The sequence below is a fragment of the Scomber japonicus genome, chromosome 10, assembly GCF_027409825.1.
Source record: "Scomber japonicus isolate fScoJap1 chromosome 10, fScoJap1.pri, whole genome shotgun sequence".
NCBI lineage: Eukaryota > Metazoa > Chordata > Actinopteri > Scombriformes > Scombridae > Scomber > Scomber japonicus.
Window position 1 is genome coordinate 13,564,218 of NC_070587.1, and position 27,861 is coordinate 13,592,078.

At 41.3% G+C, this 27,861-nt stretch overlaps 1 protein-coding gene across 5 annotated transcripts; it reads right to left on the minus strand.

Moving 5' to 3' along the window:
• kmt2bb (lysine (K)-specific methyltransferase 2Bb) lies at positions 1-27,861 on the minus strand. 5 transcript variants are annotated; one of them, XR_008321894.1, is made up of 37 exons: positions 27,532-27,861; positions 26,063-26,141; positions 22,341-25,883; positions 22,051-22,223; positions 21,736-21,855; positions 21,292-21,478; positions 20,601-20,832; positions 20,454-20,521; positions 20,108-20,365; positions 19,667-19,773; positions 16,835-16,960; positions 16,032-16,145; positions 15,680-15,826; positions 15,496-15,588; positions 15,252-15,369; positions 15,010-15,123; positions 14,524-14,708; positions 14,293-14,394; positions 13,060-13,170; positions 12,714-12,790; positions 12,318-12,541; positions 12,096-12,199; positions 11,818-11,955; positions 11,384-11,542; positions 11,170-11,284; positions 10,987-11,065; positions 10,729-10,889; positions 10,457-10,624; positions 7,196-10,346; positions 6,735-6,835; positions 6,451-6,588; positions 6,047-6,299; positions 5,103-5,210; positions 4,835-4,918; positions 3,022-3,151; positions 315-2,902; positions 1-196 (listed from the first exon to the last, which is right to left on the minus strand). XR_008321894.1 is itself a non-coding variant. In XM_053327505.1 (36 exons), exons 1-36 carry the CDS (start codon positions 27,859-27,861, stop codon positions 2,627-2,629), a joined length of 11,655 nt encoding a protein of 3,884 aa, XP_053183480.1. In that variant the 3' UTR covers positions 1-2,626. The 5 variants fall into 5 exon arrangements, 3 of the variants coding, with proteins under 3 accessions (XP_053183480.1, XP_053183478.1, XP_053183481.1); XR_008321893.1 differs by having other exon boundaries at positions 311-2,902; XM_053327505.1 differs by having other exon boundaries at positions 1-2,902; positions 20,601-20,814.

The window sequence follows — 27,861 nt, forward strand, 5'->3', positions numbered from 1 at the left end:
CTTAACATCTTTATTAAGCAAATAACATTATAAATAAAAAAGTGCATAGAAAAATTAAACAGGTTTAGAAATATGTATACAAATATTTACAAACTCAGGGTTTATTTGTACATGGTAACAAAGACCTAAATTTTAAAGATCACATATTTTCTCATTTTTATGTCTTTTACACTTACTTTTAAAATAACCCTACTATCTATATATATATATAGATATAGATATATATATATGTATAGATATATATATGTATACATATAAATATATATACATATACATACATATATATATACACATACATACACACACACACACACATATATGTATCTATATATATATAGATATGTGTGTGTGTGTGTATATATAACATACAGCTTTCTGAACAGATTCTGGGAGAGATGGTCGTGACAACTTCAGGTTTTGACGAGTGCCATCCTTCATTGCAAACTTGCAAACACACAAACACACACACACACACACACACAAAATAACACAGACGCACCCACACACACCAGCTCTGCAGGACATTAAAACCAAGCTACTCTTAAATTATCGTCCTCTGTTTTTGCATCAGTATTCCCAAACATCTGTCTAAACAGCTGAGGTAGAATCCTTGCAAGGAGTTGGGAGTGACTGCTCTTGTTGTCAGGTAGGTTATTGACACAAGTGAATCTGGGCTCCATCCCAGTGATTGGACATGCAAGAAGGAAAGGGGATTAAGATCAAGACAAAGCATGATCCTATTGGAATTTTGCTCTAATACGTTTGGAGAGAAAGGGAGGGAGGGAGGGAGAGAGAGAGAGAGAGAGAGAGAGAAGGGTGAAAAAAACAAAACATGATCATGGGCTTGGGGAGGCAAACAGTGCTCACTTTACTCCTGTGACTGATTCTAAGACCATTAATAATCTACCATAACAAAAATAAAAATAAAATAAAAATGATTCTTTAAAAATACCTGCTTTAGAACAATTTCTGTCAAAAAGGCTTAAATGCATGACACAATTGCCCCAAATGAAAATTCAAGTAAATTAGTGAAACAAAAGGACATACTTGTAAACAAAACAAAAAAGGATACAAAGAGGGGGGGGGGGGGGCTCCTAATACACTAGACCACCACCATTTATACAAAGCACAACCTTTCACCATTAAAAACAGAAATCAAAACATGAATAAATATAACTACCAATTTGAACAGTGTGTGAATTCGATCGACCTCATTAATGACGGCACTGTACATCGACTAAGAACAACATTACACATTACTTTAAGGTGCACAGTGCATTCTCTCCAGCTCCGTGTCAGACTTGTGTTTGCTGCGAGCCACCACGCAACAGCAACATGTCCAAAGTCTTTGCACTGTGTTCACAATTACAAAAAAACAGGGTGCAGGAGATGAATGCACACACTCAGTGGCGATGCTTTTGCAGTGCTCTCCCTGATTAAGAGAAAAACTGAAGCAGGTTTAACAAAAAGAAGAGAATCTGTATGTTTGTTGATTATTTTATGTGTGACTGTAGGGCAGCGAAGTCTTATTGCAATAAGTAATGGACATCTGCCATGAGAGTAATAAAATATATATTTAAAAAAAAAAATGATACTCACCATAACTCTTAACTTTTGGCTTGAGTAGTGTTTGCTACATACACTGTACATCGAGGGAAAAAACAAAATCTCTTAAAGACGTTTTCGTCTTTATAAATATGACACTATGTTACTGAATGAAACCGTTACATTGCAATGATTTAGTTTAACTCAACGCAGGAAGAGAGGAAGTGTCAAAACACCAGATCAAAGATCTAGTGTGAAACTTAGCAGACACACTCCAAAGACATTAAGAGTACTGCTTGAGTGCATAAATTTAAGATACGTGGTCTCAGCAGGGTGAGCAATTCCTGATTTGCAGGACACCTTAGTCCAACCAAAGATGTTGAAGACCCTTCAAAGCGTAGCACCATGGTTGTCTTGTGATTTAGAAAAAAGTCTTAAAAAGAAAAAGGAAAAAATCCACAACATGAGAAGTGTTAAATGTAAGATAAAAAAATACAAAAATAAAGGTTTGGGTGAATGTATGGCTCAAGAACTGACTTCACCACTGCACAGATGGGGCTATAATGTTCCCATCACTGGAGGATGGAGCAATCATGATTACAAGTGTACTATAGACAAACACCCCTCCCCCCCCCAGAAATGAATAAAATATAAGGAATCTCTCAAAGCCTGGCTCTAAGTTTTCAGCAATGATTCTAACAGATAAGGCTTGACGTGTGTATCAAAGAAATTCTGTTGGCGTCATCCGTGTTGATCCAGGAACCCTCACATTTCCATTATCTCATTCGGTTGTCTTGGACACCAAAACTACTTCCTCCAAAATATTTAGCTGTACTCTGAAGTACCTTGTGAACACACAGCAGGCAAGAAACTTCTCAAGAGTTACAGAATTATCTCCTTCTTCCTCTTGTTCTCCAATCCCGAAAATGTCTGTGTGTATCCTCTGTTGACCAGTCTCATAGTGGCTAATTCCCCTGCTGTGCTGACTGCCCACTGCCTCCCCAAACCCAATCCAGTGCCACCTTAATATAAGGCTTACTAGTAAACAGGATGCGCCCCTTCACAGATGAGAGGGCCCCTCTCAGTTGAGGAAGCGCCGACATCGCCGGGCCCCACAGTTACAGTTGAGTTTGTTGCTGGCGTCTTCAATGGGGAACTTGTAGTCGTAAGTGAGCTCCTCTCCCCTGTAGATCTTCCTCAGAGCAAAGATGACGATGTGCTTCCGGCCCTCCACGTTTATAACTCGCGAGTAGCAGTTCGGTTCACAGGAGTGGTTGATGAATCTTGCCGCGTTGCCATGCATGGTTGCATCTACCACGTCAAAGTCATCAATGCGGAACATGTAGCAGCCGATACCCTGTGAATGCACGAATGGAACGTATTGAGACATCCTATAACGTCTTTCACTTTAAACTTCAATTACTGTGGCTAACCAACATGCATTAGAACAGAACGGATCAAAGATATGGAACCAACCTTGCCATCGTAGTACTTCTCCCTTTTGTCAGTGAGCACCGAGCGAATGACAATGCCTGCATACTCAATAACCATCTCCCCTGCTTCGATGTTCCTTTTGCAGAAAAGACCACGCCCATGGATAGCAGATCTAAAATGGATGTACACAAAGGGTAGAACTGGTTAGATCAGGCAGGTTAATTCAAAAACAGTGTGATGGAGTCTGCTCATGTACAGACTCAAATCAACTTCAACATTAAGCCAAAATTACAATGTGATCATTACTTTGGTATGATTAAATGACATTTTTTGTTATTGGCATCAACTGTATGTTATATACACAGATTTCAACTGCAACAAACATTACCTGCTTAACATGAAACTGTTAACATATTCATTGTGAAAATGTTATCTCTCTCTCTCTATCCATCTATTTCCATTAACATTCATGTTCTATCAATGCATTCAATAACCTAAACTTCTTCCCCGGAGTTGTCTGTGCTTTCTCGTCTCACAGGTAATCTGGGCCTGTAGACGTCCGGATGACGGATTCCAGTCCCGGACCTTCTAGCTTCATTGTTGATTTCATTGTGCTTCCTCCTCTATCCTTCCTCTCTCTCCTCTTCGTCACTATCCTTCCTCTCTCCTTCCTTTCTCTCCTCTCAACCCAACCGGTCGAGGCAGATGTCCGCCCACTTCTGAGTCTGGTTCTGCCTGAGGTTTCTTCCTGTTAAAAGGGAGTTTTTTCTCGCCACTGTTGCTCATGTGGGAATGTTGGGTCTCTTTAAAGTTAAAACCTGAAGAGTTTGGTTTAGAAAGTGCCTTGAGATAACTTTGTTGTGATTTGGCGCTATACAAATAAAGATTGATTGATTGATGGTTATCATGATGACTTTAATAGTTTTATTTGGGGGTTTTCTACTTACAGTTCAAAGACTACTGCATGTCTTAAGGTCAATGTTGTCTACACTGCAACTTCTCTCTTAGTCTCTCTTCCAGAAAACTTCAACAGCACATCTGGCATATAAACCTGTGGTCTGCGATTGTTGTCGTTACTCCAACAATGCTGTAATTGTTTATATCTCCCCTGAGTGTGATGCAAACTTCACCATTTCACCATTTGTCTGGCTCTCTTGAAATTTTGCACAATTTTTCCTTTCATGAAGAAAAAATATTCCCAGCAAGGATTTACTTCATTTGCGCAAATCCTGGTTCATTACTATGACTACTATGTGATTCAGGTCTAGATTAAACCAGTTTCATTCCATTTTCTCAGACTAATTTGATGTTTTTTCCTCTGAGTTGAGAAACAATCGATGGGCTGTCGTGTATGATGTTCAAAGTTTTTGCTTTACATTCCCTCAGCGAACCACAGTATCAAACAGTTTTTTGTAATTTTCAGTTTTTCAAATAGCTTGTATGTATATGTTGACAGGAATGCCTTAATTGCATTTACATGAACATTATTTTGTAAACTAGCAAAACACCAAATGTCCACCAGATGTTTCACCCCGTTTCAACTTGATTGCTCTTCATTAGAATGTGGACTTGAATGTTGGCGGTTTTTCTTGGCAATGAATGACTGCTCCGGGAATTCATGACTGCTCTTTGAACGCAGTGATTTGAAACATGTGTCTACAGACTGCATGTCAGTAAGATAGCCACGTTAATCTGGTGAATTCTTACAATAACGATCCAATCAGTTATGAGCATGTAATTTCCTCTACTTTCTCTGATTACAACATTTTCTTTTATGAAAGCAATAGCATGGCTCAAGCACTGATGGCTCCAGGTAAGCACTGTTTTGAAACATTACACATGAATCTGTGCTGACCTGTACACGCCTACAGCTTCCTTGGATGTCCTTTCCAGATGTCTGAAGCGCATGGCCATGGGCAACTCCAAACTAGTGGCCCGTCTAAAAGTAAGAACAGACAAAACTTCACCAAAAACATCAACAAAAAAAGGGCCTGAATATTTTTAAAAAGTACAATGTGTGGACTGATTTTCACTCTTTCAGTGAAAAGGTTATAATTCCAGATTCAAAGAGATTAAGAGTACATTTTAACCCAGGAAAAAGTGTCATCTAAATGAAGCCTGACCTTGTGGACTTCAAAAGAACCTCATCCTCTTCATCATCATAAGGCCCAATGTCAGGAAGCTGTCTATGCTGAGAAGCCAGGAAGTTAAAAATGTCAAACGTGGACTTTCTGTTAAGAGAAAAAAGGAAAGGTTTTCAGGTCAACATGAGTCTTAATGGAAAATTAAATACAAAAAGTAAAATATCAGTTAAAACATTACACTTTTCATATTATTTATAATGCGATAACACCAGAGCTTTCCATAAGTACCAGTCAAACAGCTGACTACTTGTTGAAGTCAATGTATGTTCATGTGTCGATATCCATACCCCCTGCATACACACAGATTTATTTTCAGCCTATACATTAATACACATTAAGTTTTGATTCTAATAAAATAGTTTTGATTAAAAAGGTGTGATTTGCTACGCATGTACAATTATGACCACTAGCTTCCCCTTCAAAACAGTGTGAGCATGATAGTGAAACATGCCCATCTGTTTGTATCAGCCCTGCCCTCACATGCTCTATATGTATGTGTGTGGAGTCAATAAATACATTCATAAACAGCTATTTACAGACTGTGTGGGATAAAACGCACAAGAGCTAATTTTCCTTTACAAATAATTCACAACATGTCAGTTAGGCAAAGTGTAATTAAGATCAGTGCATGTGATAGAAATAGTGACATTAGAATGTGCCACAGGTCACTAAATTTGGGCTTTTAAGAGCAAAATATTCCTCCAGGGCAGCATGTCCCCGGATCCTCCTAGTTGGACAATTTTTCCCACTGACTGGCAACTCCATATCTGTGTGGAAAGCCCTGGATGACACCTGTACTTATATTCACTCATATGAATAAATAGAATTAATCATAAGATCAGTTCACTTCAGTGTGGTTAGTAGAGATCATACTAGTGTTTAAATTACTATTAATGACTGGTACCAGCAATTTGTAAACAAACCTAAGGTAGAGCTCTGAGCGGGCACAGCCACTGGGATTGACAGGCAGATCGTCCTCCTGGCTGAACTGTTTGAAGAAACGAAAGCTGTGGCGTTGACAGCGGTGAGCTCCTTGAAGTTGCTCCAACAAGAACACCACTGCATCATGGACCAGACCTATCATATGGGCACCAGTAATCCTCCGAAAAGTCAGAGGTCTCAACCTTGCAATTGCCCGTGCCTCCTGCACCCCATCTATGACTGCTTTCCAAGCCACTGAAGGGAGAGTTGACAATTAAGTGTCATAACGTTAATACAATGAACATCAAAAAAATAAAGAATTACCAAATGAATCATCTTATTTTGATAACATGTTAGATAGTACGGAGGCTTTTGAGAAATATTTCTTGTGCACAATCAGACTCACCCTCGATACTGTCTGCTTCTGCACTGAAACCATCGTCGCTGGTTATCTCAAATCGCAAGTGTGGCTGGTCTCTGTTCACCTGACATTCCTCATCCTCATCAGATGGTGATAGTTCATCATCTGAGGTGGAGGCAGCACCTAATAAATATAATAATTTACTCAGTCAACTTTCATTTCATTTTCATGCTATTCTGAGAATAGAGAAGAGCCCAATTAGTCATACATTAGTTAGAGCCATTTAGCCAGAAATATTGTGTCACTGATTCAGGGAAATGATTCAATACCAGAGTATTTTTTCCAGTCAGTCAGGGTGCTGTGTCCCACTGGTTCCCAAGCATGTTGTTTGCCTTGTTCACCTCGAGACATATAATCCCAAGGCTCAGACCTGAGGAAGAGGAGATGTGACTAAACAGTAATACTCTGTAATGGGCAATATAAAACAAAAAAAAAGGCAGACATTTTTCAATATCATTTTTAAGAGCAAAAAATATGTTCATTTCATACACAGATATTGATTTCTTTAATGTATACACTGTTATTTGATTTTTCTTTATGGCGCATTTTCCATTCATACGATATTTTGACTGAAAGATTCATTTATTTTTACTTCTTCATTTCATAAATGATTACAGTACCAGTCAAAAGTTTGGACACATCTTTCCATTCCCTTGAGCTTTTGACTTAAAGTAAAAATAAATAAAAATCATAAAACTAAACTATATATTGTAGCTGAGGAATATCTTACCCTGAGCTGTCGGAATTGCTCAAATGCTCCTCGTTTAACTCATCCAGGTTCAGTACGCCTTTCACTGTTGGGGTCTTGATGCGAACTCCTGAAGCCCGGCTGGAGATGCTTGGAAAGTTAGGTTTGTGGCGCTCCTCCACCTCACTGATGGGCTCTGGTTGCAGGAAGTCAACTTTAGATTTCTTTGTGACAATACGATCTGAAAGTGACGATACTCTCTTCATGCGGACGTGGGTGCGAGGGCGGGGTGCAGGAGTTGGAGCTGGAGAGGGAGTTGGTGTTGGTGAGCGATGAGATGCTGGAGCCTCGGGTTCAATTAATAGGCCAGGTGGCAAAACCAGGGAAGAGGGGCTCAGTGTTCGAAGCCCACTCCACTTTGGGGTGTAGTTACTTGCCATTGCTTGATTGATAATTGCTTGGGCGCTTTCAGCAGGAGTCATGGGAGGATTCTCAGTTGACAGAGGAGGCTGCCAACTAGCCTTGGATGACTTGGATTTTTTAGATGCACTTGACTCCTTCTTTTTCTTTGGTTTTTTCAACTCTGGGACAGTTTCATCTTTTGATGTTTTTGCATTCTTTCTTGGCTTCTTGACATTAACTGATGCCACTGCACCATTGTTATTGTGAGTTAACAGCTGTGTGATTGTGGTTGGATTCTGCACTGCAGGTGTGACCGCTGGAGGAGCTGCTGTTGTTATGGTGGCCCCGGGGGGTGGAGTAGACATGTTACCAGCTGCTGCTAGTGTCGCTGACAGTGCATTGCTCTGCAAAAGGCTGGCAATCTGAGTGACACAGTTATAGGATGGGGAGTTGGGAGTGGGCAGCTGGAATGTGTTGCTCTCTGGGTTCTTCACAAAGATCTGCCCAAGGCGGTTCACCAGTAGTACATGTGGTGTTGGATCCACATTTGGACCTCCTACTTCCTTCACAGTAAGAATGGCGTGGCCAGGTAAAGCCTGGGGTACCACAGGCTGCTGAGGTTCTATAGTCGGCCTGGGTGTAGAAAAGTTGATGGAGATTGTGTGACCAGATGAAGCTTCCTTCTGCATAGATGTGGAGCTGTAGCCATTTAAAATCACAGGGGATGAGGTGGTTTGGAGTGATGTTGGGGCAGTTGAACACAGTCCAGAAAGAGATGATATTGAAGCAGAGGAAGAAACGATGGTGACAGCTGTAGAGCCCAATGGCTGTGTTTGTGTGGAGTAAATAGGTACTGAGACAGTACCACAGGTTGCTGCTTGGGGAAAAACGCCTGACATAGCTGATAACAGTGGATCGTTTTGAGGGGCCACATTTAGAAGTGTTTGTGTCAGGTCTCCAACAGGACTGAGGGTGGTTAGTTTAGTAGACGAAGGCTCCGCGTGTGGAAAGGTTGACTCTTGTGATGATGTTACTGGCTGAAGTGTAATACTCGTTAGAGGAGGCTGACTGAAACCTGGTAAACAGGAATACATTTGCAGAGAGTCTACAAGGCCTTGAGTAGGGTTTTGTACATCTGTAGACATTAAAGGGGAGGGCTGAAGAAGATCCAGCAGGGCACCCTGACTACTATCTGCAGACTCTGCTAATGAGGGTTCCATTGCATTACCAGTTAAGTGATTCAACATCACAGCAGACCCCTCGGTTGATGAGACAAAGTGGCTGCTGTCAGGCTCTGTATTAAGGGGTTTACAAGGCTCAGACTGTTGTGTCTCAAGTGGTGTGTCATCTAACAAAGGAACCATCTCAGTTAAACTGGGGCCAGAGTCACATCTTTCAAGAACAAGAGGCGTTCCTGAGGCAAATCCGAGACTGGAACTCTGGAGTAACTCTTCTGAATATGAGGTCTCAGGCACCTTTGTGAGTAAGTTAGGCAGAGGATCATAGACTTGGATAGGAAGCACAGTCTCAGGAGTTGCAGAGTTTTGCTCTTTGACTGCAGAGGCTCCAGAAGTTTGTGGAGAAACAAATCCCATATTGGCCTCTTTTGAGGATTTTGGTGGATTTTGAGGTGAACTCTCTGTTGGGCTTTTGCTGGCAGCTGAGATGGTGAGTGATGAAGAATCTGTGTGCTTATCATCTGATGATGCTTTAAGGATCAGACTCTGAGCAGCCTGTGTGCCGTTTGTAGTTTCAGATTCAGGGACATTCTTTTTATTGAGGTTTTTGGCTTGTATCGGCGCTTGACTAGAACCCTCAACTTTCTGAGCATCATCGTTGGTAGCTATACTTGCATCACTCTCTGTACCGTCATCTACACCATCCAGTTGAGCCATAGTCCGAGAGGAAGGGGAAGAAGGAGACTTTGAATGATCTTTTGATCCTGGACAACTGACTATTGTCCGTGAGAAGTCAAAATAGTGCTCCATATCATCATCAGAGGAGGTGTTGCCCATGTCGTCCCTAGCTGAGGCTGCAGACCGTGGCAGGTTGGCAACAAGGGTCTTTCTCTTGGGTACATCTTGGGCTCTTCCCCAAAATTCCTCCTGATCATCACCTTCCACCACGATCTGCCCCCCACAGTTCATTGCCACACCTTCATTAAGGAGTGTCTCTTCGATCTCCAGTTCTGTCCTCATCTCTTGGCCCAGAGTCATGCTGGGATCCTTATGGAATGAACTATAGGGAAATTCTTCTTCATCCTTCTGTTGGTGTAAGTCCTCCTGAGGTGATGTACCATTTGCTGGAGAGACATCTTCAGGCTCTGGTGAAGCTAAGAAGTTGTGTGGCACCTCAACTGAGTCTGATTGGCTCAGATCAAATGATAGTCGAGTTCTGGGTAAATGTTGTACGGGTGAGGAGAAAGACATAGTTGGAGAAAGAAAGCTACCTGCACTGTCCTGCCAGGGAGACTGAGGAAAGAAAGCTGAGGTACAATGGGTCATTACATTTCCAGGACATCTGACTGAGGAAGCACTTCTACCTCCGACTGGGCGGGCTGAGGGAGAGTTTATCACGTTATCTGTAGCACCAATTGGAAATAGTGGGGAAGTAGGGAGGGAAGATTTCCCAGCACGGAGGGTGATGGGTCCAGTCAGAGGGCTTAGAGGAGGGGGGGACATGTGATTGCGGAGGCCTGTTGTCTGTGAATGTGGACTGTGGCGACGGACCCTTCGAGTCTCCTCCAGATCACTTATGGTTAATATGTGGTGAGGTTTCAGTTGGGCTACTCCTAATAACAAAACAGAATTGATCAACTGTTTAAAACTTGTGTGTTCTTGATTGAGTCAACTTATCAATTTAAGTTTTTATCTCCATAAAAGTTTGTAATTTATGGTTTACCTGGGGATGGCAGTGGTCGGGACATTCCACCAGCTGGTCTCCTGGTTTGGGGATAGCTGGGAATCTTTGGCCTTGCTCCATGATCTGACTTGCTGGGTGGGACTGACACAAGGGTTTCCTCAGCTGGGGGTTGCAATTCTATTGTATCAATCTCTTGGGCTTTCGGTTCTGGAAAAGAAAAAAGAAAAAATGACAATGTGTATCTTTCACTTTACAATTGTAACTCAATTCCTAATATTCTTCTATATATACTTTAACAGCAAGACACGAACCAGGTGGAGGACAGGGGTTGTGAGAAATGGTGTGATTATCTCCTTGGTCAGGCATATCTTCAACAGGCTTCTCAGGAAGTAGGGGTCGGACCTCACGGACTGTGCATGTATATTTGCACTGGCGCAGTGGATTAACTGTACTCCAATACCAACGAGAACACCTTAGAGAAAAAAAAAGAAAAAAAAAGTCTTACAAGTGCTGTATATTGAGTGAGTACATTTTATCTAATAAATTGGGAAAAGGTAAATGCAACTTACTGAAAACCCACAGGAAACAGTTTCCCTTTGCTAGCTGAAAGTTCTGACAGCACACCTAGCTTATCAATCTGTAGGGAACCTGTATAGAGGCAATAAACAATTCAACAAAAGTTAGTGTTGATAAACGTAAGAAATTACAAGTAGTGAAACAGACATTTGACTTAATAAATTCAGTATACTTACCAATCATCACATTGATTAATTCTGGTTCCAGTCCAGTCAAGAACTTTCTGCGGCTTATCCCCTCAAAATCCACATACACTCTGCGGTTCACCTCAAATTCCTGACCAGTTATTACCTTTACAACACAGGAAAATACAGAAGCTCAGAATTAAAATTCAAACCTTTAAACTGTTATAACATTTAGTAAGATACAAGTTAGAAGGCCAGAACTTACCCTGCCACTGATCAGATGTCTGTGTTTGTGGCAATAGACCTTCTTATCATCCTGGAACACACAGTGACGGGAGCGGGCACACATGAAGTGATAGTTGCTTTGACAAGACGTCAGGCAGCAGCCCACTGTGGCACCTGTGTGGTTGCAGCGTTCACAACGCTAGCAGGGATTGATTGGGGTGAAGGGTGAAATGTTAAGTTTGAGTCAGAGTAATACAGAAATGGCAGTCAATTATAAAAATGTATATTTGTTTACAAACAGAGCCTGACTGTTATTATTTTGAAATATCAATATCAGTAGAGGCCAGTCAGGCTACATTTACACATTTTAAAGGAATTAAATGGAAATTCTAAGAAATATTGTGAATGAATTAGCATGAATAAACTATTAAAAACAGGTTAACAGGTAAATCAGTGTATAAGGTAGATAATTACCATCAAGCGGCCCCTTGTAACCGCGCTGTGCACATGTAGTAGAGAGCCATTGTCCTCTTCAAACACCTCAGCTGACCACAGACAGCAGTTGACATGTGCCCACTCATTCTGGCCCAAGTACAGCAACCTGCCTGCTTCCTGCAGAAAATCACAAAAAATGATCTATTAACTAACCAAGCAAAGCTGTCGGTACAGAGTTTACATGCAGTTTACTCCTTAAGTTCGGCATTTAAAATGGGTGTCACAAATGTCATTTTCATGTCTACTGCATTACTTACATTGGGTTTAAGGTCTCCATATTTTTGGCACAAAGAGCACTGTCTCTCATCCTCCTTAGACCATCCAGTGTCCAGATCAGCTTTTGAAAGCCGGCCCCTTTTCCCTATAAAAATAAGTAAAGACTTCAAGGCATGCACCCTGCCTGCTATCAATAGCAACAATCCAAACAATTACAAGTAGACATTTAATGATTTTATTTTTTTTACATTCTCTTGTATTACCTTTGAATTTGAACCTGACAGCCCTGCTGGTTTTGAAGTGGTTCCGGCTTGTTGGCTCCCCAGACATCGGAGAAGCTGCCTCCTCTTCCTTTACATCTGAGCTTTGCCCATTATCCTCCTGTAAGAGCCCCAGTGGAGCCCTAGACGGGAGCTCCTCTCTCTCCTGCCACTGGGCATAAACATGTTCAGTTGTGGGAGGATGAACAGCATGGGTCAGCATCCCACTATAAAAGACAGAAAAATATGATTATTTTGATGCCATAGAAAAAAGGAACAGTGTCTTTTCCAGCACTACTTTCATATTAATTCACAATCTGCACAAATAGGGTTTGCTGTAGACAAAATACATACTTATGATAACGGTCATGTGACCAGTGAATGGAAACCATTACTCACATGGGCAAGTCTTTGGTACAGGAGTTCCACACCTTTGGGTCTTGGCTGTTGAACCAATTAAATACCTCCTCAAGGAGCTTAAAGGAAACACAGTCATAGTCAATGATTCTTATTCACCTTAATTCAATGAACACTGCATAACTTAACCTGAATGATCATCATTCAGGCAACATGTCTTTTTAGCTCAAAAGTAAGATGCCCTATCCACCCACAACCTGAAAGAGTTCTGTAGAGCTGCAACCCCTTTTGCATTTGATCAAAGGTTAATATAAAATATGAGAATGAATTCAACTATGAGAGAAATTATGTACTGATGTTGAAAGAATAGTCATTTCTGATGTAGTACCTTTAAATAGTAAGAGCGTGCCAAGGCAGTGGGTCTTTGCTCCTCTGGAAGATCCTCCTCTTGCTCAAGCCTCTTTCGCACCACCTGAACCACATCTTCATGGAACATTTTCTACGAAAAATAAAGATAATTTTAGTACCCCTCTATAAGTAATTGTTTGAGTTCCCTTGAGCTCTCTTTTTTCATTATTTACACAACTATTTCAGTCAATATTTGTGTGAACAAGCATGTGCAGCACTGTGAAAGTCTTCCAGGAGAGACTGTCTCTCTATGACACCAGCTTTTCACAGTTGTCACAACACATTTGGTTTCTGACGTCGTCGCACAAACCTGTTCTATTTTAGGATAAATCTCTCACACTACAAGTAAAACCTTTCTGATATGCATGTTAGTACCTATAAAGTTACATAAAATGAAAATTTTAACGTAAAAAAGACACATACTGTACTGTAATGTTTTTTACTTCATATTGTTCAGTTATGATGGAGCAGTGGGTTGCCTATTTAGATTTCCACAGGAGTGGTAAAAAACGATGGTTCGATGATGTTTACAGCTTTAGCAGTTAGCAGCAGAGTAAAAGCCATCAGGGAAGTGTTATTTTAATAAACACCTGGTGTACTTACAAACTTTCCAATGCATCAATTTATGAGTAAAGACTCTATTTGTACTACTGTAGAAGTTTGATAACAAGCATTATTAATGGGGTCATTTATGAGATACACTGTTGGGTCCATTAGCACCAGTACTAAGCCATTCGGCTGATGGCTCTAACTCCACCAATTTGAGACCAAATTTTTAAAAAAGGGCTGAGGGGGTGTTTAGATAGGCCTAATGGTGCATATGACGCTAAGTCAAAATGACGCCGAACCATCGCTTTAAATATTTTTACATAGTTTCTTCTTGGGTTAAAATGTAGCTTTGAAGAGGTGAGTTGACACACACTTGTGCCACTAATTGGTTGAACAGCATATTCATTTTGGAATTTAAAAATAAACACTGACCTCTAGTGGACAAATATAGTTATGTTACAAGAACCAGTGAGTTGTGTTGGCTTTCACTTAATTCATGTGACTTGTAGCTATCTGAGATTAATACACTTTCTTCAGAGTTAACAATATTTGAAGAAAAACACATGTTAAGATGTTTAACCTCAATCACACAGCTGAAAATTTGTTTAGAATGGAGGTCAACAACAGGTACAATAGCGGTTAAAAAAAAAGAAAAAGGACTCACCAATGTAGTGTAAAGGCCTTTGTCAAACTTCTTGCCCACAGCTCGGAGGTCACAGGCTGGCTGTCCTTCTATTACACTATCAGGATCAACCAACTTTTCACACTGCAGTAAAAACCATAGCATATTTGACATTCAGTTTTACAATAACATCAGTTCTCACACAGACAATACAAAAGTTCCAGTAAGAGCACAACATTTTTGATCTATAAAAAGAAGGGCTGAATCTTTTACCTGTGTGCAGGTAACAAGGTGCTGGGTGAGGGTGGAAGAAAGCAAGCAAGCCAGCACCTTCTCCACCCCAGCTCTGAGCTCAATATAGAGCAGCTCTCTCCAGGCACTGGGTTGGGTCACACTGCACGGCCGACAGGAATACACTACACTTTCAGGCAAGCTGGACAGGATCTCATATAGTTCATCTGAAATCATTTTAAATCAGGAGAGAGGAATTTAATGAAAATGCTTTAACTAAATCATGGTGGCACTGTGCATCCACAGTATGCAGTTCATTCAACAATAAACAGAGCATGCTCAGCAAATAATAGATACTGAGGAAATCCTTTTTTACTGTACTTTTTTTTACTTTATTATTTTCACTAAATTCTTTCTTATTTGGATATCCTTTTTTTTATTTAATCATAACTTGTATCTAAAATAAACCAAAACTTGACCCAGCATTGCCATTTCTAGAGCCATGCCACTGTCATAGCTAAAACCTACCTGTTAAATCCTCACACTTGGCATGTACCCAGTGGTTACAGGTGCCACACTGCATCATCTGACTGTCATAGTCATTGTCCTCATAGCACTTGAAGCAGATTGGACAGTAGTTACCTTATAAGAGAAAGAGGCATTCAGTGAAGATTATCCCTAACACAAAGTAATGATACTAAATCACTCTGAAGCTTACAGATTACCAAATGATAAACAAATGTACTGTCAAGGTTACATTCTTCCCTCACCTTGTTCATAGAGTTTTGAACAGTCTGGACAGAGTCCTTTATCGTGATTCCACTCAGTGTCCCAGCTCTTCCCTGGTGTGACTCCACAACTTTTACACCTGATGCATGTCATACAAACCTGAACAGAAACCATTATATCAGCATTGGCCATCATTGTATTACAAACTCAGGATGCTTTTAGTAAACATGTATGACTGTGGGTTTTTTTTTTTTTTTTTTTTTTTAAATCGTGACAAAAACATACCCAAGCTTTCCTCTTCTTGTTATGTTTTGGATAATTAGGTCCCAGACAGGAACCATGATAACAGTTCTGGCATCTTTCACACTCCAACAAAGGCTGATGGAGAAAAATGTGATACTTGTTAACTGGATTACATTTATAATGATAAGTCCAATTTAGCAAAAACAGGCAATGAAACAGTTTGTACCTTTGAGAACTTGTTTTTTCTGCCACACACACGGCAAAATTTGCATCGACGACAGCACCAGTTTTCCTTGTTCTCTTCCGATGGGCGCTCCGCTGGTTCAAGGCAAAACTGGTGGAAGGGCTCACAGCATACTTGGCAATACAGCATCTGTAAAAAGTCATTCACAAACATAAACATGACTTTTTAGGTTCAAAATGGTCCAGAAAAGAAACAAATCTTGTCAGCATCTGGTACTATATGTTTAACTACTAAGAGACGATCAGAACCTTATCAGCCACTAGTTTACAAATTTAAGGTGGCAGGAAAAGCAGCTGTTTTAATTCACATGGGGCAAAAAGTATGAAGCAGTTACCTCATGTTGGCCTTTACTGGCACAAAGGAAGCAGACGTAAGGTGGCATGAGCGGCGCAGAGGTCAATATACTTAAACCACCCATATTCCAGACATTCTCTAGAGTGCAATCCTCCTGAAAACCAAGACAGCGCACACACACACACATCACAATAACATCTTGGAAAGAGAGCCAGAGAGAGTTAGAGAGAGTTAGAGCCATCATCCGAATGGCTTAGTACAGGCGTTATGGGACCAACAGTGTATCTGGTAAATGACCCCACTAATAATGCCTGGATTGTTATCAAACTTCTACAGTAGTACAAATAGGGTCTTTACTCATAAATCGATGCAGTGGAGAGTTGTAAGTACAGCAGAAGACATCAACGACATGGCAGAGTTTGAGGTTACTATCGAACGTGAAGACTTGCTCCTTCTTCACTACTACTACTAGTCTCTTCCGGCGCAATAGATGTGCTCTGTGCGGGATCTCGTGCGACCACACGGTATTTCAGTGATCGTGCGAGATTTCGACGATGTTTTAGCTTTAGCAGTAGCAGCAGAGTAAAAGCTATCAGGTAAGTGTTATTTTAATAAACTCCTGGTGTACTTACAACTTTCCAATGCTGCTTCTTGCTCCTTCTAGCTCGAAATTAAGCCGAACCATCGCTTTAAGTTAAACATGTTAAAATGTTTTATATATATTTGTGTTTATTTTTAGAATGGATGCCAGGAAAACAGGAAGTCTATGCCTGCTGTAGCCATCATATATGAAGTGTGTTTATTTAACAATATACATTTAAGGCACTGTAAAAAGTGACCTACCTTGAAATCAACCCTAATTTTGTGAGTAGGTTTAGAAGGCTCGACATCTCTCTGCTCAAATCCATGGGCCAGGGCAGCCAGAACACTGGGAGGAGTCTGCTCCAAGGGACCCTGAGATGACAGACCCTGAGAGAAAACCAAAACTTGAGTGAGAACAGTGATGGACATCCTCAAAAACTTCAAATGCTTCACTTTTATTGACATATTCTCATGAGCATCACAGATACCCTGTGTATCTGACATTACTTCCTCAGAGATTAACACATCTGCGAGATGCAATTAAGAACATGAATGGTGTGAGCAGTATATTTGGATGTGCAGGTAGGTCAGCAGTAGACTCTTGTTGCAGCTGCTACTTTGTCTGCTGTGATCTAATTAACAGGAGTTAACTCCTCAAATGTTGTTATACTAAATTATGTTTATATTGGGAAAAACTGGCAGAGCTCAAAAATATTCTGGTGAAGGTCAGGGAGCATTACGCCACCTTGTGCTCCTGAGTGCATACACATTTTAATTCTCCATGTAAACATACCGTTTGCAGGCAAATATGTGAACACTGCCACGTGTCCTGCAGCCACTCATCTACATGTAGGTAAAATACATATCACTCTCTCGCGGCAAAACTCACTCTCTCTCATATATATATTATGAGTTATTTTAATTATTATGATTGCTAACATATTGCCAATAAAATAACAGTGAATTGCAAGAATCCTGTATCACACAAATAGAAGAAAAAATGTCAACCTCAGTCCAACCCTATAGGAGTCTGGTGGCACGTCCCGTGGAAGAAACATTTTTACATTTTCAAGTCAAATTCATCATTCTGATGCACTCTTAGAGTAACATTAAAAGGTTATATGCAACTGTCTTTGCTTATCAATAAAAGACTTCCAGATGTCTTAGAAGTCGATCTGATCAGAGTTGATTTATTGTACAGGTGGAAATAAAGAAGATCTCTCATTAGGACCGTTTTTTAACAGAACCAAGCAAACAAGCATAATGCTGCTGTGTGCTTTTACACCAGTGTTTCAGATTCAGAGGTTTGAGGTGGAGCTGCAGTGTTGAGTGGAGGTGTGTGGGGAAGTCTATTTGTGATGTTGAACGTAACCACTTTGAAACAGTCAGAAAATAAAGTGTTATTGATCTGATTCACTGGCTTTCTTACAGTCACCGCTCCCTCACTTCATTCACTTGCTAGGTCGCTCGACCACAGCGTCATCCTGATCAGTGACTGTAGCCACTTACTGACGAAGCTCTGTCCCCCTATTCAGTGTCCGGACCTTTTATACAGAACAGTGAGGCGGAATAAAGTAGCAACAGAACAAACTCTCTGAGAGCAGAGAAGAGCAATGTGACGGGAAGTGACGGCAAACTACAGCAGAGGCTAATGTTAGCTGCTCGTCTCTGTCTCAGAGGGGCGATGCGGAGTCCTCCGTGTATGCAGCAGAGACAGACACCGCGTTTTTTGTTTTGGTTCCGAAATCCACTGTAGCCTACTGTTCCCTGTCATCAGCACCCCCTAAAATTTCTCATCGTATCTACACGACTCTCGTAGGTGACCCATTGTTCTATTAAAATGGCGAATTTTGTCGAAAGGTGAGTTGTTTGCATCTCTGAAAGTCACAGCCTTCAGACCAAATCCAGCAATATGTGAAAAACGGCAGCCCTCTCATTCATTTGAATTGGGGCAGTGCATTTACACTGTGGGAGTGGGGACCACATAGGGCTCACAAAAAAAATGGAGCGGCCCGTTCAACTTTCAATACCTTTTTGCCAGAATGCAACCCAACATCACACCGCGGTGGCCAATAAGCCAGTGAACAGACCAAAGATGCCCATTGGAAAGAGAAGAGATCTTGTTTACCATGTAGCATTGGATTGTTTAGAGTTACTGATCCCTGCCGCGATGACCTTTCCACAGCTGTACAACGCTGTCATGAGGGAATACAAGGATGTAACCACCGCAGAATCCTACGTGTCACATAGCCAGATTTGGTCTCAACATGGCCTTACAGTGTAGCCTAAGCTTATGGCTAGGGCGGCCAAGTGCATAAGTTCTGTTGTAAAACCTTAACACACAAACCATAAATCAAACTCAAGTCCAGCTCATACTTCATGTGGAAAATTAATATAGCATAGTGTATAGAGTCAAAATGATGCTACTAAGGCCAAAACTATTTACATTTACATATATTAAAATACACATTATCCATATTTGAGTTCCAAGTGAAACCATGCAGTAACCTTAACTGAAAAGCTGTGGATGGCACCCACGTTTTACACACCTTGCTTAAGGAGTGGGTGAACAAGAACTGGAATTGCTGGCTCTGGGTTTCTGCCAGAAAAGATGTCAGGTCTGGTGGCCAAGTGTCTTTTTTCTTTTTTTTTTGGTGGGAGGCTTAAACTTGCTGGTGCTTAGGCCCAGCAGGCCACCAGGCTTGCAATACTCTAGCAGAAACCCTGTGGCTCATAACAATGCAGAGATTTCTTTTGGAAAAATAATAATAGACAACATGTCCTAGATTTTGCAGAGAGGGGCAGTAAGGAATGTGGGGATTTATCAGTTACACCATCACAAAAGCTGGCAGAATACAAACAAACTGCATTTACCATGCTCTCAGACACAACATTGGCAGATGTGTGACATATGTAATTAAATGGGATTGATTAATCCAGTGCAGACCTTTTTGAAATTTCCGTCCAGCTTTGTTTACTTCCCCTTTCGTATGTACTTGTGATTGACACTTGTTGGGTGACAGTGCAATCAAACATAAATTCAAGTTGTGTAGTTGAACCTTAGCAGCACTGATCAAACCCTGAATTACCCACCTTCTCGGGCTTACGACGAGGAGGTGGTACACGGTGTGAGCTGGGCTTTCGATGCCTGACTTCTTCATCTGAAATGTCTCCTAGGAATCCATCCAGTGACACAAAGTCTTTGAAGGACAGGGGAAAAAAACATGGTTTATTATTAAAAGACAAAACACAAGACTTGGTATTCTTACTAGCAAAAGAAAACTGTGGTAATAACGTATGTATAAACATTACAGCTCTATATCATGGGTGAGCAAATACTTAACTGTGGTGCTAAGAATAAAAATGCTTGACTAGCCTAACCAGAAGATTGTTGATAAAATTACACTGGCACAAAAACTGCCATATTCGAGAATTATCATAGGCAAAGCAGCTCCACTAGTGACGCCTCTTGTCTAAAACAGACTGATTGTGAATGATACACAAAACTAATCTTGTTTCTGAGTGTTGATCTACCTTGACTGAAACGGGGTCCGTGTCCCCTTCTCCTGGCTGGCGAGGCTGAGCTTGAGATAGCTTTGTCATCAAGATCGGAATCGTAGTCCACCAGGTCAAAGTAGACGCGAGGTTTCACAATGCGCTTCGGCTGCTTCCTTACTGATGGACTGTGGCCATCACCCTGGAGACCGGATGGTGAATCTGCAGCACCTTCGTTCCCTTCATCATTGCTTGAGTGTCCCCCGCTTAGCGAGGATCGCCGTCGCTTAGAAGGTCCTTTAGAGAAAGAGAAGTCAAGTCTCTGTCACACCGGATGTTATACAAGTATCACAGGAATATGATATCATGCTCGGGTGAAAATTACCTTTGGGTGCTGTTCTTCCACTTAGTCGGCGTGCTTTCCTCTCTTCAATTTGATCACATCTCTTATACCTTGTGATAAAATATAGAATCCTTTTATACAGTGCTGTGCTCCACTACAACATCAAAAATTAAATATGCGTCAACTTACACGCAACATTGCCGCTTGGTATTGGGACCACCAAACTTGGGTTTGTCAAGACAGTTCATGCACTTGCCACAGTCCTCCTCGTGGTTACAACCTTTGCAAACTCCACACCTCCGAGAGCGGTACCCAAACGGCCCGAGTCCTTTTCGTTTCACAAAATTCGTTGGCTTCTTGACTTTGGTGACCTTTGGATCTGACAGCCCAGGACTATCCGATTCTGAGGGAGAGCCAATATCTGTAACAACACACATTCAAGACGAATGGAAAACTAACACCAATCACATGTTGCTTAGCTATGAATAATCAATCAGTAATAATTCAGTGTCACTAATTTTGGTTTGGAGATGAAAAGATGATTTGAAAAGCAATATCCTGAAAAGCTGAGTCATGGGCTAGGACATTTTGCTGTTTCAAATTTGTTTTATGTAAAGCATATTGCCATTGTGTATGAAATGTGCTATATATATATATATATATATATATATATATATATATATACATATATATATATATAAAGCTGCCTTGCCTTAAATCTTTTTTTGAAAAACAGCTCAATTTATGTTGCTGTGAATCTCTTTGTATTTTACAAATAAACGGATCAAACTGAAAATTCATAATGAAGTCACAAGAAATTTTTGGGGAATATTTCAAGAAAGAAAAATCCAGAGATGACTGGCAATCAGTTCACAGCTACCTTTTGTGATGGCTGAAGGGGAAATGCCACTTCTTTCATGCAACGGTAAGGCGCTAAGCCTGGGAATGTCATCTGGTATCAAGGCTCGAGGCTGCCCAAGTACCACAGATGCTGCTCGGCAAACATGCTTGATGCGTGGACCTCCTGCTCTACGGAACTCCTGACACAGTGGGGAGATGAGCTGTGGCTGGAAGAAAAAAAAACAGAACAAAAACACTCTGAAACAGTGATGTAAACAGACTAGAATTGGCAGCAGCTTCAATTTGATAGAGCCACTGGTCATGAATTAAGTATCACTACATTTCAGTAAACTGACACATTTGACCAGAGCAGACAGTTAAATCTAAAATCTCATCATCAACATATGAAACACAGAAAACTGAAAGAAACAAGATTTTTAATAGGATAAATTCCCAATCCATGCCTATTGATTTGTACACTTACTTGTCCTTGAGGTGTCTCCGTCTTGACTGGAACATCAGAATCAAGCTGCACCCTCTGCTTTCTTCTTTGTCTCTTAGAGGTCACATCTCTAGACCTGGCGCTAGTTTGGCCAGATAGCAGCTGAAGGGTTAATCGGCAAAAACAAAGCATCAGCACTTGAGCTTCAAAAAAACTAGAAAACGTATTATTCAAAACACTTGAGTCTTTTTATGTTTTCCTCATCTTCAGCAGTTCATATTACATAGTACTTATCTAATAATAAACAATTTACGTCTATAATGACTGAAAATGTGCTTGTGGTGAGCGTAACCATACCCCAGATGACTTGAGCTGTTTCTGCTGGTCAATTTTAATGAGCTGGACCTTGGCTTTCCTGAGGAGATTGAACATTCTTTTATTTGCACCAGTGAGGCGCGCTCTTTGTGACGCTCCCTTGTCCATAGACCCAGGATAATCACCTTCACCTGCACCTGATTTCTGCTGCTCTCCTGTGAACATGAAGTAATACATACCAGTTTCTAGTCCATTACATAGTATTTTCTTCAAGTGATGTGCTATTTGTTGTAACGTTCGGTAACTTGTTGCTTTTGAATTATTTTGCTTACCTGAGTGACGTTGGGCAGTGTCTTTCACACCTAAATCATCCTCTTTGCCGTGAAGAAACAGAAGAGACTTGGAGTTTGTATTCCCAACACACACAGAAACTTTTCTCACAACTCCAGGACTGTCAAGGTCTTCTATCTTGAGCTTGGATTTGTCCTTCTCTGTGTTTGTGTTGCGTTGCCTCAGGCTAATGCTCATGGCCTCATCATCAAGTCCTTCAGCTAAATCAACGGGGGGCTGAAGAGGTTTACTAATGCTTTCCATCTCTGTTGTGTTTTTGCTTTTTGGAAGTCCTGTGTGTGGCTTCTTTAGTCTTTGATAAATCTTGAGGTGAGCTGCTTGTTTATTAAACTTGGGGGAAGTTTTCTTTTTCTGAGCGTCCAGGAGGTCAACAGATAGTTCTGTGGGTTTATCAACTGGTGACGATAAAAAGAGATCCTCAGTTTTTGTCTGAGTTTTGTCCAGTGTATACACTTCCTCCCTCGACTCTTCAGGCACATGCCACTTGAAACTAGAGTTCTTGAGAAGAGGTCGCTTCTTTTCAATTTTGCCACTTTTTGTCTCAGAAAACAGGCTGTCAGCTATGTCAGCGCTGTCATCTAGGCCCTGAGCTGAAAGCAGATCGACATCGAACTGAGCTTCACTCAATATGTCCTCCTCATCAACTGGCAAGATGGGGGACATTGCTCTGCCATTCCCATCATCTCGTCTCTTTCCTGGACGTATTTGCAAGCCCAGTTGAAAACCCTTCTTTGGGGAGTTTCTTCGAGGCAGTACCGACATTCCAGCATCATCCATAAATCTCTGTGGGGTCTTGATCACTCGTGAGGATCTGGCACTTACAACAGGCATAATGAAGTGCTTGATGTTCTTCACAAACTTTGATTTACCAGGCTGAGAATCTACCACATCTGCTCGTGCCCCATCAACTAATGTGTCAGTTTCCTCCTGTTTCAAATTATCTTTGTCAAGCCCTATTTCTATCAGCTTAGAAATTATTTTAGCTTGTGGATTTGGTCTTTTAGACCCAATAAACTGAAGGCCCGACAGTCTCTTCTTGTACTTTTTATGTACTCCCATAAGTTTAGAGCTCAGGGTTGGTGTGGTAGCTACCAACTGGGTGGAAATGTCATCATCCCCCTCAACAATTTTCTGACTTTCAGATAATTTAAGTGGAGCAAACTTCCCATCCCTGCTCCTGTGCCTGTGTTTCTGGCGCTGCCCAATCAAACTTTTACGCCTCTTTTTTACTTTCTTGAGGGATCTCTTTTGTAGGCACAATGTTTTTGGATCACTTACTTGGCTTTCCGATGCCAAGGATTGTTGACTATCTATCAATTGAATGTCTGTTTCCTCTTTTACGGGTGGTGGTATCTGCTCTTCTTCAACTGATACAGTGTCCTGTTTTGCCTCAGGCTGGGGGCAATCTTTTGTTTCTGACGGACTTGACTCTGTTACTAAAGGCAGACTATCTTCCTTTAGCAAAGACTCTGTGTTAACCACTTCAACTGTAGCCAACTCTGAGCTGACAGCAGTTTCAGGAGAAACAACAGAAACAACAGTCTTCTTCCTTTGAACAGGCCTCTTCTTTCCCAGTTTATTATTTCTACATCTTCTAGGTTTAGAAGGCACGGGCAATGGTTTGGCCTCTTTAATTTGTGGTTCCACCTCATTCTCCATCTTCTGAGGAGAAACTTCACCTGGCACCTGTGGGGGGTCGTCAGCGGTCTGTGAAGAATCCTTATCAGGAGCTTCAGAGGAGTTTACACAGGTTACCTCTGAGGAGTCTGCAGCTAAAACCTGACAGGAGTTTTCAGGAAGAACATGTGAGCTGGAATTTTCTGTTAAAACCTGAGAGGAATCTTCAACGGGCACCTGTGGGGTATCCTCATCCTGCGGACTCGTTCTCAACCTCCGTTTCTGAGTTGTCACAGCCTTAAGACTGTCAGGTTTTTTTTGCGGTGAATCAAGGCTTGATGTTCTCCTCCTCAGCCTCCTGGTTGGTGTGTCTTCAGCATCCGGACACGATGATTTATCCTCTTTAACTTCAGTTAAATCTTTCGGGACATCATCCTCTTTCTTTTCAGGCACAGGACTAACTTGCTGAATTAAAAAGGATGGTTTCGAGGTTTTGTGTTTACCAGGAGAGGAAACCTTTTTTATCTGAAGAGGTGGAACTTTCCCGCAATCCATTTTAGTGATTTCTTGCGGAGGTGTTTCTGTTATGTTTTCCACAACGTCCACCTGTATAGTGGACTTCTCCTCAAATGGCATGTCAGACTTGTTTTGGGAAGCCTTCTCATTACTGCCTGTGTTATTACTCTCTTGTGGGGCAGAGTTATCCACTTTTGATATCTTATCCATCCCCTTTGAACTCTTGTTAACACCAGTGTCACACAAAGTGGACTGATCCACTTCACTCACAGTCTTATCTGTTACTTTGACAGTGTTTTCAGCACCCTGTGTCTGAATGTTTCCCTTTACTAATGTTAAAGTCCAGATAAATTTTTTACGTTTTTTCTTTCGCGTTGAATTCTTCCCACCGGACTGTGCATCATATTTTGGGTTTCTGACCTTCATCAGCTTTAAACTTGGGACCCTCTCTTCATCATTTATCAAAGGCAAACTGTCACTGGATTGTACTGCTAAGTTATCAGTCTCTGTAGAGGATGGACCATGGTTTTCTGGCACTGTAGCATCCTTATTGAGTCTTTTGCTTTGCCTTCGTCCATCACTTCTCATCGATGGTTTGGCCTCGACTGTTTTGTAAACTTTTGATTTAGACTCCACAAGAATGGCATCACTTTTACTAAGACTTTCAGGTTCAGCTGCACTGTCCGAGACTTTTTTCGAGTGTGGGTTGGTGGCTCTGTTGCTCCTACGAATCAGTTGCTGAGTCCCTTCAGAAGCTTGCTCTGTTGCAATTTCTTTATGCTTTAATTGCTTTGCATTTGTTTTTGGCTCTACAGTCGTGCCTTCCTTTACAGTGTCAACTTGATCGGCTGATTTTCTCTCTTTTGGTTTTTGGTCAGCCACAACTTTGGCGCTAGTCTGGCAAACAGACTCTGTTGTCTTTGAAGCAGATCTTCCACGCCTTCTTTCAGGTAAAGTTCCCCCTCCTTTATCTTCTGTGCCAGGTTTATCATCATGTGGTTCAGTTTTTAATTTGACATGAGCACTTGAAATCTGGTCACCCTGAATGTCCTTGGCTTTAGGCTGATCCTGAATTCCTTTTATCTTCAACTTCTTCACAGATTTTTTATGGGGCTCCTTTACGGTTTTCATTTTCTTTTTGGCCACCAACTTTATAGTAATCCTTGGTGTTGCTGCTCCGCTTTTAGTGGACTGTCGATCCATAGTGTTTTTTCCTTTCGAACCTTTCCTGCAGTCCTTTGCGGGCTCTGCTTCAGGAGATAAGGTTTGTATCTCCTCCATGGGTTTTACATCCTTTACAGGATCGGGTGGACTAATAGCTGCCTCCACTGCTGGCGTATTAAGTGGTAGCTTCTCACTTTGTTGTTTAGATTTTGTGTTGACAGCATCACCTACAAAACAAAAAAATAAAAGATTACAAAACCCACAACATCTTCAGTGAATACAAAACTGCAGTAGAAAACAAACCTTTTTAAAATTACATTTCATGTTTAGTTCAAACTTGAACTTGTGTGTTCATCATTAATTACACTATTCATGTTATGTGATGCAACAATATATTTCTCTTTACCTTTGGAAGGGTTTTGTCGGGACCATAAACGTCCTTTGGAGTTTTTTCTTTCAGCTTCAAATCCTGTGAAGTCATCTCCCTGAAAGTAAGAACAGACAATTAACACATGAAGCAACATCACTCTGTAAACGACTACTAAACTATCAGTAAAAAGTATGTGTTGAACGTTAAGCACATAGCATTCAGACTGCAGCATAAATGTCCACTGTCAAGTGTCTAAGTGGTGAAAGCCACCAGAAAAAAAAAACTGAACAAAATGTATCAAAACATTCATTGTGGATCAATGTCCAATGTTGCTCACAGCTTTAAATCAATTATTTCAATGACAGACAATGGACAATTGTTCTCATCAGTTCCACTATTAACGAAAATCTTTTCATTAATCTCATCTGAGTTTCAAGACATAACACTAACTAAAGACTACATTACTAACAAACAACTGCATGCATTTTAACTGTTTAGGAAAACTCTTTCTGAACTTCTGATCATGTAGTTACACGTTATCTTTGCTTTGAATGACAGACACCTGCGCAGCCTCCAACGAAACTGCAGGGGACGGTAGGTCTGTAATAGCGATTCCCTCCAAGTAACTTTACTGTACATCTAAGTGAAGCTTGCAGTTGTGACCTCAGCGCCCACAAGCAGCTCCTCTCTCATGAATAACGAAGAGACGCTAACGACTACATGTGTATTCGTAGGGACCTTTCACTTCTGACAACAAGGGTGCAACTGGCTTTGGCACACTTCTGCACCACCATTTAAACATGTCGTGTTTGGTGACATTGGCTAGCAATTAGCCGTACCCTTATCTTGAAGGAATTTACACACATGCTACTTAGCCATAATTAAAACTTAGTTAACTGAGTGTTCACATTGCAGTGACGTTAGATAGGACACGTAGTATCCCCGGTAAGCAGGAGTTTGGTTTATTATCCAATTTAAACAAGCTAAGCATCTGGACAACTTACGAAAACAGATCAGTTAGCAGTAGCCGCTGTGCAGGATACAGAGGAGCTAGCCTTCCCGTTCTTTGTGTTGGCTACTACTAGCTCGCTGCTACTGTGGCCCGATAACGAGCGGGCCATACATGAAATAATTGCGATGCCTGTTTACAAACTGGCGTACTCACTTACGGGCTCTTAAAATAGAGTGCAATCATAGTATCCCCTTTAAATATTATTAACCCCTGTGATAGCAATTGAGGGAAACAGCGCTAATGTAACTTAAACTGCTCTGTTGGTTTGTTGAAGTGGTATTTTGTGTTGCGACTCATTAAATATCATGGAGAGCTGCACTGTGCTAACATTAGTTAGCATGTAATGTTAGCTTACCAAGGTATCGTTAGCCTAGCAAAAAGGATGTTGACATTTCTCCATGGCACTAACCAGACACACTGCTGTAGATAGCACACATTCTCAACACATTTAACCATCACACAAAATGCGAAAAGATGAAATAAAGATACTAACTCCTGGGTCGGTTTGGGGCCTCACCTCTTCACTCCCACTAGAGCTGTATCCAGCTTGGCCAAGGATCTTGTGGCTAGCCTCTATCCCAAGTAAGCGCAAGTGAGACTGGTCTTCGTTTAACGACAGAGCCAGGTTTGTGGGCCTTGGCCCTCCGTTAGTCACATCGTCAGCTTCTAAACCGGATCGTCCGAGTTGCCATCGCTTCTCAGAGCGCAAACGACTACGAGACGACCAAGGCCGACCGGGGAAACGACCTCTGGCCGTAGCGGTTCCACCTTGGCCTCCTCCGGCAGCCGCGGTTGCTGATCCGCATCCCGCTGCCGCCATCAT